At 37.4% G+C, this 11,692-nt stretch overlaps 1 protein-coding gene across 2 annotated transcripts; it reads right to left on the reverse strand.

Annotated features, from left to right (window-relative positions):
- Window positions 1–1,341: 1,341 nt before the first annotated feature.
- On the reverse strand, window positions 1,342–3,937 carry LOC110532669 (homeobox protein Hox-C9). 2 transcript variants are annotated; one of them, XM_021616759.3, is made up of 2 exons: window positions 3,273–3,937; window positions 1,342–2,243 (listed from the first exon to the last, which is right to left on the reverse strand). In XM_021616759.3, the coding sequence occupies exons 1-2, from the start codon at window positions 3,811–3,813 to the stop codon at window positions 1,996–1,998; spliced, it is 789 nt and encodes a 262-aa protein (XP_021472434.2). In that variant the 5' UTR covers window positions 3,814–3,937; the 3' UTR covers window positions 1,342–1,995. The 2 variants fall into 2 exon arrangements, with proteins under 2 accessions (XP_021472434.2, XP_036844583.1); XM_036988688.2 differs by having other exon boundaries at window positions 3,240–3,919.
- Window positions 3,938–11,692: the final 7,755 nt, after the last annotated feature.

Below are 11,692 nucleotides of genomic sequence, written 5' to 3' on the forward strand. Positions count from 1 at the left end.
TTCAACTGCACCATGCATGGTTTTATCAAACCCACATATATTACACGAGGGGAAAAATGCAGTAGACGGCATAACAAATGTGTTGAATATGTATTTCACGATCCGTCAAATAAACTATATTAGTAGGCTTCCTACGTTTAGCGTCTGCTTTTATTTCAGTAGACTCAGGATCTTTGTTTCTTTTCATGATACTGTTCTATGGGTTGTCTGCTAACCACTATAGTAGATACATGTACATTGTCCAATGCGAATATGCTGCTTTTGACGTTGGTTTCTTATTGCGGTCAGATAGCCTATGTCTACTCTGACCCAGAGAGGGAGCTGCCCTTAGAGTTTGGCAAATGTAGCCTAGTAGTTAGAGCGTTGTGCCAGTAACTAAAAGGTTGCTGGATCGAATTTCCAAGCTGACAAGGTAAAAAACTGTCTTTCTGCTCCTGAACAAGGCAGTAAACCCACTGTTCCCCAATAGGCCGTCATTGTAAATAATAATTTGTTCTTAACTGACTTGCCTGGTTAAATAAAACATTTGTTTTAAAGGCAGCGGCATGTTTGCGGTGGGCCCAACAGACAAACTAGCTGCAGCAAGCCCCCTTTGAACGAGCCCAACATCACCCACCGTCCCACCATTAAAACCATAAAGTAATTTAGCCCAGACGTCTAGCCAGTTAGTCGGGTTTGCTTTGTTCGTCTGCATTTGAGACAAGCAACTGAGTTCTAGCAGAGCTGTAAACGCAGCATTTTTGTCCTGTGCGGAAATGCACTGGATTGGGCTTTGAAATTACAGCATCCTGTCCGTATTGTTCGACACCACAAAAAGGCAATTTAGGCCAAGACACAGTAAACAAATGCCAGACAAGGGAATTTATTTTCACGTTAGAACATTTTCATTTCGTTACCTTTCAAATAGGTCCAATGTCTCGAAATGTGTTTCTAACTGTAATTTAGTTGAGGTAAAAACATTTTTTTTTTCAAATAAGCAAGTTGACTGAAAGAAGGTTTAGGTTATAGCTTGCGTGGTAGCCCTAAGAGTCTGCCTAGCCTGGAAATGCTAACAGAAGATTAGGAAACGTTTCATCTGCTTCCAATATTCCACTTGCGGGGAAATTGGGCTATTTAAGGTATTAGAGCTGTTTCTCTCCAGGTTAACAGCAATCTGGTGTGTGTGCATTTGTGATGACATCATTAATATACTGGCTTGGTCTATTTGAAGCGCCTCAAATGTGTGCTCTACGTCGCAATATTTTGTTTTACATTGGTTTGCACGGGTAGTAAGATTCTATGCATATCTACGTCTGTTTTGTTAAGAGATTGCTTGAAAATACAGAAAACACAAGAGCCTCATGATCATTTTTATATTTGAGTAGGTCTATATCTACACTTTCTATAATGAATGGCACGTGTTGTCTATACACTCAAAATAATACGAAACGCACAAATAAGTACACCGAACGGATACGTGACCACATATACACAAGACAGACATACATTTGTTAAGAGGGCAGATGTTCTCTTTCTGTACAAAATATGCCACAACACCTGCATAACATTCACAAGAAACAAACATGTAAGGAATATTCGCACGGACGTCATAAATTATGGAGGGTAGAAATTAAAATAATTCCAGTGTTCCATTCCTTATACTTTGGGACAGTTATACATTTGTTCAAAATATGTTTAATGTTTAAAATGTTCCTTATGTAAATAAACATAGAGGCCTACAGGTATCTTCACAAGTGCAAATGTTTTCTTTCCTTAAAGGCTATTTTAAACCTGAACAAGGAAAGGTGCATGTGGAGAAACAAAAAATATTTAGCATCAAACATGGAAGGTGGGGTTAATAAAAAAACAAAAACAACATCCAACACAAAATCCAACATTAAGAAGGGGGCGTCATGTATTTTGGTTTATCTTTGTTGTTATCCATGGCAATAGTGGTTATTTTACTGTGTCTGATTCTTGTTTTTGCTCTTTGTCGTTGTTGTAACCATTCCTTTATTATTGTTCTTTGTTGCGGTCGGTTTTTTCTTTGTTCATTTTCTTCATCTTCATGCGCCGGTTCTGGAACCAGATTTTGACCTGCCTCTCCGTGAGGTTGAGGACTCTTGCCACCTCATATCGACGGTCTCTGGTTAGGTACATATTGAACAAAAACTCCTTTTCAAGTTCGAGAGTCTGGTATTTTGAATAAGGGCACCGCTTCTTCCTTGTTGAACGCGCGTGAATCCAGTTTGCAACTGGGTTATCTGAAAATCAACACATAAAAACAGATAACACATTATCAGTCAGCAATAATATCAAAGTTGAAGCTATGACGCATGATAAGGCCTTGTACTTTTGGGTCTCCAAAAGCTATGCTAGATCTCAGAGGTAGTGGTGGTCCCTCAAATGTATTAGTAAATATAATGTTGTAGGAAACAAACGTCAAATGTATCTTTTAACGTTAGAACATTTAGTGTTGCTCTTCCAGCTTTTCCCTTTCTTGGACTTCTGAGAAATGCCGTCGTAAAATACTCAATGCCTATTCGCTTTATAGGCCCATAAAAACGGCCTGTATTTCAAGCCTTACATCCAGTGAAAGTCCCTCGAATATGTTGCAAAAATTCCTCAACTGTTGGAGTTATATCGACATTTGGTTTGGAATGGAAAAAGATTATGTAGGATGACAACAGACAACATACACTTACGCTACACCGCGTGTTCATGTGTTGCCATGCTACTGTAGTTCCTTATCAGGGTTTCTCTTTGGTGTTTTTCTAGGGAGGATCCAGTTTTACTGGATATACTTGACATAGCAACATAATATCTCTTTAAAATATAATTGTAGTTTATTTACTAGTAGACTATGGGGGATATAGTGGCATAGTCTACTAGCATCGTAAACCATAGTGGCCATACAACATGGTTTATAATGATTATTAATATTGACAGTCCCAATTCTCGGGCAAAAAAGTATTTGGCATCTAAAACAGATTTGCTGAGATGCGGCCATGTTGCATAGTCCCTCAAATTTACAACGTCCATAGGTTTTTCGAGTAGTCCCCTATTTTATAACCCGCTCGTCGTTTTATAGCCCAATCCAAATAGCGTTTGTCTCTTTACAGTCCCTCAAGGTAGCCCCCCTAGCCGAGTAGATTCAGTCGAGGAAAGAAAGGGGGATGAAATTGTGGCAGAGAGACGCTATGATCTAGCTCTAAACCAAATTAAATGAACACAGACAGAATCTCTTCCAAACTACTCACATTCCCGGTTTTGAACAAGGGGCTCGAACTTACTCGGGTCTAATTCTGGCTTCTCGTCTTTATGCTTCCCGAAAGCCAAAGGCTCGGTCTCAGGAGAATGGATGTTTGGATGGGTCTTTTCTCGGATGTCAGCGGTGGTGCAATATATATAATCCGTGTAGGTGCGTCCGTTGGAGGCGAGGCAGTCACTGGCTCGATGCTCCTGGAAGGCGTCGGGCTTCAGCCCATAGTGTCTGGCGTTGGCAGGGTAGCCTGGAAAGGACATTGCCCCCGAGATCGGCTCCAGCCATGACCGCACATACCTTGAGTCCGTTCCTAGATGAGGTTGATGGCTGTATGGATGGTAGACCACTGAGGACTGGGAGTGAACAGGGGTCCAGGATGTAGAGAAAACGGATGGTTTAGAGGCAAAGCTGCAGGAGGGATAGTCACCACACTCCGATACGAGGGACGTCGGACGAGGGCCGGTAGGGTGCGAACCAGAACCCGAGAATCGAGCCGCAATAACATCCTCGCTTTCGTGGTTTATCAAGGAATCTACATAATAATTACTTAAGGGAACCGTGGCCGACATGTCGATGCTGCCCCTCTATTTTACATGCATCAGATTATTTTTTGGAGCGTATGTGTACTTTTTTATCTACCCATAGAACAATCAAGGCAGGTAATTATTTCTCAAAGCTTCCCCGGCTGCTATTGGCTGCCGAAGCAACACGTGATTATATTTACCCCCCAAAAAATTGCACTGTGGATCAATGCGCGAGTTATCCTGGCATAGCATTGGACTAGACATGGATTATAAAATCATATTCAGATGTTTTTTCCCTGGATGCATAAGAGGTAAATTCAACAGTATTATGTTCTGACGTTGATCAAATAGCATCAAAAATGAGTAGAATATGTGAAACTAGTCGTCAAACAGGCTGGGGTTGGCTAGGTATGAAATCGTAGGCACTATTTGCTGATGTAATCAATCTCTGTCTAATGTCTCCGTAGTCCAGTTTTATGCGCGAATAGACTTAGTTCAGTAGTAAAATGGATCATTAAACTCACTCTCTAACACATTAGGCTTTGAATTATTCTGCGTTTTTCATTGTATAACCGTATTTATCTTTTAATTTGGAGAAAATATAGTTTACTTGATTTTATTTTATGAAGAGCATAGATAATATTGTACATTCTATCCTACTACCATTGCAAAAAAAATTATATACAAGAGAAAAGTTTGCACAGACAACAAAGAAGCAGAATTGGGATACCCCCCCCCCCCCCCCATATGATGTTTGGATAGATAGAGGAAAGAGTTACTACTACGATGCTTGAAACTTGGCCAACTACAGCGGCTATATTCGACAAGTGGCAGTGCATGTTTTTATGTCCTTCAATAAATGTTTACGAGGACCATTTGATTGTTCATAAACGTGTCGTTAATAAAACTACAGTCGAGTTCCTAGCTTAACATAAAACCAACACTGGAACAGTGAGGACAGACAGCAACGACAGGGACTAAGGGATTTTTGTGCTGCAATGGAGATGAGATATTGGTTCAAGGAATAATCAGGCTAGAGATGTAGGCTTGCAACAAGAGGAATACATGTTCTTGTTTTGTGAGACTAATATGGCATACACTGATATATGATCCGAGAATAAGCCTTTGTGTTGTCATATATGCCTAGAGAAGAAGTCTACGAATACTCTAATAACGCAGATAAACATATTAATCAAATCAAATTGTATTTGTCCAGTAATTTTTTTAGCAGGTGCAGCGAAATGCTTATGTTTCTCCAACAGTGCAGTAATACTTAACAAAACAAAATGTGCATTTGTGTATTCCGAATATGTATGTATAGGCATATCTAAAAAATAAAATGCAAAATCACATTTTATTTGTCACATGCTTCGTAAACAACAGGTGTAGACTAACAGTGAAATACTTACTTAATTAAGGGTAATTTTCCAACCACGCAAAGTTAAAGATAACGATACAAAAAAAGCTTGATTCAGATTAACTGCGACAACGACGACGGACTTGACTCTAAGGGATAGTGGGGTGGTTAGTGGATAAGGGTTGACATTGGTGATACATGTTGCAATTCGTTGTATGCATGCTATGGTAAGACACATACTTTAATAATCAAAATATTCCATTTGAGCTTTTGCAGTCTAAACGAATAACATACAATAATGCACAATGTTGCCTCCAAAATGACAAACTAGATATAGCCTATTATCTCAAATGTAACTTTTGAATAGTAGATTGCTATTGTATTCGTCAAGGGGACTATAACGATGGCCCCTTCGACTGTATCTTATTTTTTTATTTGACAACTGCTAGTGTGAAGTCATTGCGTTGGTGACCTCCAAGATCAAGGGAGGTCATTCGTTTTTGCTTTAAACTGAATAAATGTATGCAAACTTACATCTCAAAATGTGATTATTTAATTATCTCACTAACTACTGCATCATTTGAACTTCCTGTAATTAAAACATGTATATGCTGTACAGCATCCTTAGATTTTGAAGTGTATTTCTCTTTCATGGCTCTTTGGTTCAGATTCAAGCATGAAATATGAACACCTAATAATTATGTAACCTGTAGCAGGTGTTTGTGTAGTACAGCATGGTCTTACGGTATTATGGATGGTGGTGAAGAAGGCGACTTGCAAAGTTAGGCAATGTAATTTTTAGGTTGTGTTACAACTTGTGTTTTAAATATTGTGACGAGTAATCCATATATTCTTATCAATACGATGCGACTAAATATCAAGACAGGTAAATAGAAAGTATTTTGCTCAAATTAAAAAGCATAAACCTTGAGCTCACTAACGTTGAGTATTTTCTCATACACAGTTAACATTCAGGCTCAATGAGAGCACAAGCCTATTTTAACCCTAGGGGTTACCCATGATATCAACACCATGAAATCCTAAATATAGCGTATCTATTATAGCCAAGGTAATCTTTCATTAACAAAAGTCTAAAATACATCTATCTGTCATACTGTATTTCAAACCAATGCGTAATGTACGCTCTATAATTTTCCGCATAAAAGGCAGCCGGTACTAATGAAACTAATGAACTATTCACAATAATATCTACATTTATATGTGGTTAGGATCAGATCGGTTAAATTACAGCTGGTCGGCATTTTGCAACACGTTTTGACTAAACAGATCTTCCTCATACAGCCTTGGAAAAGGGTAGGCTATTGTTTAGTGATTTAATTTATCATTTTATTAGTATAAATTACATTCATTTATTTAAACGGATACTTCGGGATTTTGGCAATGAGGCCCTTTATATACTTCCCCAGAGTCAGATGAACTCGTGATTACCACTTCCATGTCTGTGTGTCCAGTATGAAGGAAGTTTAAGAGGTAGTTTCACAATCCAATGCTAACTAGCGTTAGCGCAATGACTGGAAGTCTATGGGTATCTGCTAGCATGCTGGTAGATACCCATAGAGCCAGTAGACTATCTGCACGTATATCTAAGACACAGAGCAGTTTGAGTCTTGTTCAGTATTGTTAGCCACATATGAAATTAATCTACCAATATTAATCTTGGAATTGCCTATTGAATGGAACATTCACAGGACAAATGTAATTATATCAGGAGACAAATACTAATTTGAGCATGGTTATTCCCTTATTTTTGTCATTACTTTGCTTTCTTGTTATTTATGTTTGAATGTATTTATTGTCCTAATGATTATTGATAATAAAATAAAATATCCAATGTATGTATCCTGGTTTTCATAACATTTTGTGGATACTAGGCTTATTTCCTTTTCTGTTATTGACCATACTTTGAATTCTCTGATAACTTCAGGCTATTAGCCTATTGGCGTGTTGCCTGTGTCGTGACAGCTATTGTTATGATGCTATATGTAGGCCTACTGATAGAATAAACTACGCATAATGCAACCCCTGATTGGAAAGCCTAGTATAGAATTACTGTAGAATCACTTCAAGTACATTTCATGATATGATACGCTAGAGCAATCCATATGCTGTGCGACCCAAATGCGCTCTTTCGCACATCACCATGCTCCTTTTTATTTATCGTTTGTTCTGGTTAAATCAAAAGAGCCTAACTAAATTGCCAAATATGTTGTATTTTCTCCATAGCCTACTTTATCATCCCTAACAATGTTATTCTATCAAATTCCACTAATGTTGTACATGTATCTTGGACATTCAATATTAGGAAATGCTTTGAAATAATGTATTTACACTGACTGTCAACTTGTGGTTTGACATTTGTTTAGAGCAATGGCATTGGAATTCATTGTCCAAATATGGTGAATTAGTTAGGGCGAGGGCTGCAGGAGATGAAAAGGTGCCGACTGTCACCGTAGACAACAGTAGTGTCCAAAGGTGCTGTCGTCTCAGTGCAGGGGTCAGACTGCAATATAATTTTAGCAGTCGGATTCCCAACTCTTCATTCAGAAATGCTACAAGAGACGCTTATTAGAAATCCATATTTTTTTTGCGCATGCATGTTTCAGTCAATCAATAACCAAAAAATAAGGCTACTGTTTACGATACATAGGCCTACTAGCTAGCCTACATAATAACGACCTTAAGTTGGTGATGTAATTTCCAATAAATACGAAGGGAAACAGTAAAAAAAAGTCCCTTTCCGCTTTGTTAGTAGGTCTACTTTGCGCACTAATATGTTTAAATAAAAAATCATCAGAATCCATAGAACCATTTTTAATTTGAAATGTGATTAGATATTGACCTACTCCTAAATAATTTGGGAATTTTTAAACGTCTTATGTAACATTATATGGATCAACGTCATTGTTGGAAACTATGATGGCAAATGTGTGGAGCTAAAATAATATTCAAATCAGGAGGATAGTATACTGGCTAACTAGAATTTGAATCCACATTTTTCCATTAGTAAATTCTAGGTTTGATCTGAACCCTGCATCCATGTCGCATAACCAATTAAGATTTTTCTGAATTAATTGTGAAAACATCGTATTACAGTCATCAGTTTATTCACGTGCATTACTACATGATACATATATTTAGCCTATATGATACATATATTTGAACAAGGGACATGTTGTTGTATTGTCAAAGCTAATTTGAATTGACAAATGAATAGGCCTATACAGTTCAGAATTGTCATGTTGAACTCGTACCCTCAAACATGTATGTTGAATCACCAAGGTGTCTATTTGGAAACTATTCAGGGAACATATTGTTATTCTGATAAATAACAGAAACGTAATACCGTCCAAAAACATTCACATACAGTAAGTATATGGTTAAATTAAGGCCACTTGGAAAACAAGTGTTATAATTCATACTTTTAAGTGCTATCCTCTGGGTCCACATTGTACATTCTGTTGTATATGTTTTTTTACCCAAATAAATTAAATTCAAGGCAACAGCTAATTTAGGGAAATTACGGATGAGGTAGGTCTATGAGTTACCCCAAATACTTCAAATAGCACAATAATCTTTAGATGCTACAAAATCTGCCATAAGATTTTCCTTTTCATGACGCCCTTCATGACTAAATGGTTATAAAGCGTTATAACACGTCACTTAATTTAATTGGTTAATTAATAATAAACCCAGACCACTAGTAGAACAGCCAAGTGCTTCTTCCCGTGTCAGATCACAAAAGATAGGCAGAATGAAAGTTTAAAGGCCCAGTGCACTCAAAAACGTGATTTCCATGTATTTTACATGTATTTCCACACTATGAGGTTGGAATAATACTGTGAAATTTAGAAAATTATGCCCATGGCCTTTTAGTGTAAGTGCTGTTTGAAAAGATCATCTGGAATTTCAGTATTTTTTTGATGGGATGGAGTTTTGGCCTTCTATGGTGACATCACCATGCATAAATTAGTTAATAGACCAATAAGAAAGATAGTTCCGAACCTCTCTGCCAATAAGAGGACATTATAAGAGTTCCTCTCCCCACTAAAGACCACTCCTAGACAGTCCTAGCAAAATTCTTGCTTGAGAAATTGCCCTTTGTTTATTTTTGACCATTTTAATTGAAAACAATCACACTAAGGAACTAAATTGCTACCCAGAAATAATTGTATAATGAGCTAAAAACGGCTGCATTTGAACTTTACGGGTCTTTACTCCATACCCGAATGACATTGCTCATCCTAATATTTATATATTTCTTAATGCCATTATTTTACTTTTAGATCTGTGTGTATTGTTGCGAATTGTTAGATATACTGTACTGTTGGAGCTAGAAACACAAGCATATCCCTACACCTGCAACAACATCTGCTAAATATGTGTATGGACCAATAAAATGTGATTTGATAACAAACTAGCACATTCTGAAGAGAGATATAGCTGGTTACTGAGGTGTAGATAGCTTATTTTTACTGCCCAAAGTTATGCAGGTGGGGCGGCAGGTAGCCTAGTGGTTAGAGCGTTGGGCCCGAAAGGTAGCTGGATCGAATCCCCGAGCTGACAAGGTAAACAAACATCTGTTATTCTGCCCCTGGACAAGGCAAACCCTCTGTTCCTCATTGTAAATAAGAATTTGTTATTAATTAAATAAATGGTTGAATGCAATCATCGTTGTAATGGTCATTAATTATATATTTTACAAACTGCTAAACAGTATTAACAATATTTAAACCAATTCTGATGTAATCAATGTGCTTGCACTGCGTGCCTGCTTGTAGTTTAAGGAAGGGGGTTTTGAATGATCCATGTTGCATTTGAACATTTTACACAGTATAGGCATAGGCCTAATTGAACGTTTTACTGCAGTGGGCTATATCAGGGTCACAGAGTGTTTCTTGGCAGTCTTAAACAAATCTACTTTGAAACAAGTATACACCTCACACACATGGTTATGGCCTAAAAAAAGAAGACACCTGTACCATGTCAGATATAGTATTCCATTTTTTGTTTGCATTCCAACATTACACTTTAAATACATCACAGAAGACTGAAAGATAACACAAACGTATGACATAGAAAGAACAGATTTTTGGTGGGTTTAAAAAACATTACGGCGCCTTTTTTAAATTAAGTTTATTAATTATGAAATGATGAAAATTATTGTCTATAGTGTCTGTATAGTATATTATCACCTCATAACACTGATAATATTCGACAATTCATAAAATTCATAAAATGAACAACGCATGGACACACACACACACACACAGACACACACACACACTAAGGTTACACTAGGCTACTTGCCACTGTGATGCACCATTTCGTTTCAGAATATAGGCCCACCGCAAATGCTTGAATCCGGTACGAGATACCTCTGGTTATGCCTATTGAGATAGCAGTAATCATGCACACATTTTGTTTTGCCATCACACAACAATCAGTGCTAGCCGCTCTCACACGATCCAGCCTTACATCAGCCAGCATTAGGCCTACACATACCCAGACACACGGATGGTTGTGACAATGAGTTAGCCTTTATTAATAGTTAACAACTAGTACTTACCTAGCCGCTCACAGACAGAGACTGTAAAGACATGTAACAAATACCTCCATTAGCCTAGCTATTCCCTTATTTTCTTCTTCCGTGCTCCACTTGTTTTAGAATTTAAAATGGGTTAATCAAATGCCACTGTGCAGTTGCTGACAGCATGCTATTTTCTATTGAAATTGCTATTAATTTGATAAATAATAACTTGTGGACAAAAGAGGCAAACGTATTATCCATGTAACGAGAACCTTTATTTAAAAAAGTTGCTACATACGTGCGTAATGGCTGTGCGTAATTGTGCGTTAGTGCGTAATTGTACACTAGCGCGAATTACGCACGTCTCAGTGTGTAAGCAATGTGTGTTTCCTGTGGGTGCTATTTGGAGTGGTGTAAACTCTTTGTCAGTGATGCATTCCAGGGGGAGACGCCTATTCACTAAACTGAATGAAAATGACTTTGGATTCCAGACGGTCTCTGCGAGTTGCACTTACTGCTGTGATGATGGGGGGTTGAGAAAACAACAAGACAAAATCGCGAAAGAAAATATAAACACATGCTCTCCCAGAGAGGGGACGTTGACTGTGCCATGTAAAAAGTTATTGGCTAAACATGAAATAATTTCAACATTAAATCATTTTGTTGTGTATTATGAATACAACACACAGATGATATTCCAAATAAAATGGATAACACATGTTTCTCGGCCACGTCTTGTCATTTGGGTCATGTGAATGAAATCAGTTAGATTATTACCACAAACATTTCAAAATAAATTAAATTAAATTAAATCAACCTATATGGCCCAACATTCCAATGCTGATAACTTGACATAACCTAGTTAACTACATGAATGATTCATAAAGAATAATAACATAACAATTGCGAAATAAAATTTGCCCAAAAATGCAATAGGAACAGGGCATAATACATAAATATATATAATGTAATATAATGTAATATTATGTAATATAATGTAATATACCCAGCGCATTTCA

The sequence above is a fragment of the Oncorhynchus mykiss genome, chromosome 9 (genome assembly GCF_057628025.1).
Source record: "Oncorhynchus mykiss isolate SJ-2025 chromosome 9, ASM5762802v1, whole genome shotgun sequence".
In the NCBI taxonomy this organism is placed as follows: Eukaryota; Metazoa; Chordata; class Actinopteri; order Salmoniformes; family Salmonidae; genus Oncorhynchus; species Oncorhynchus mykiss.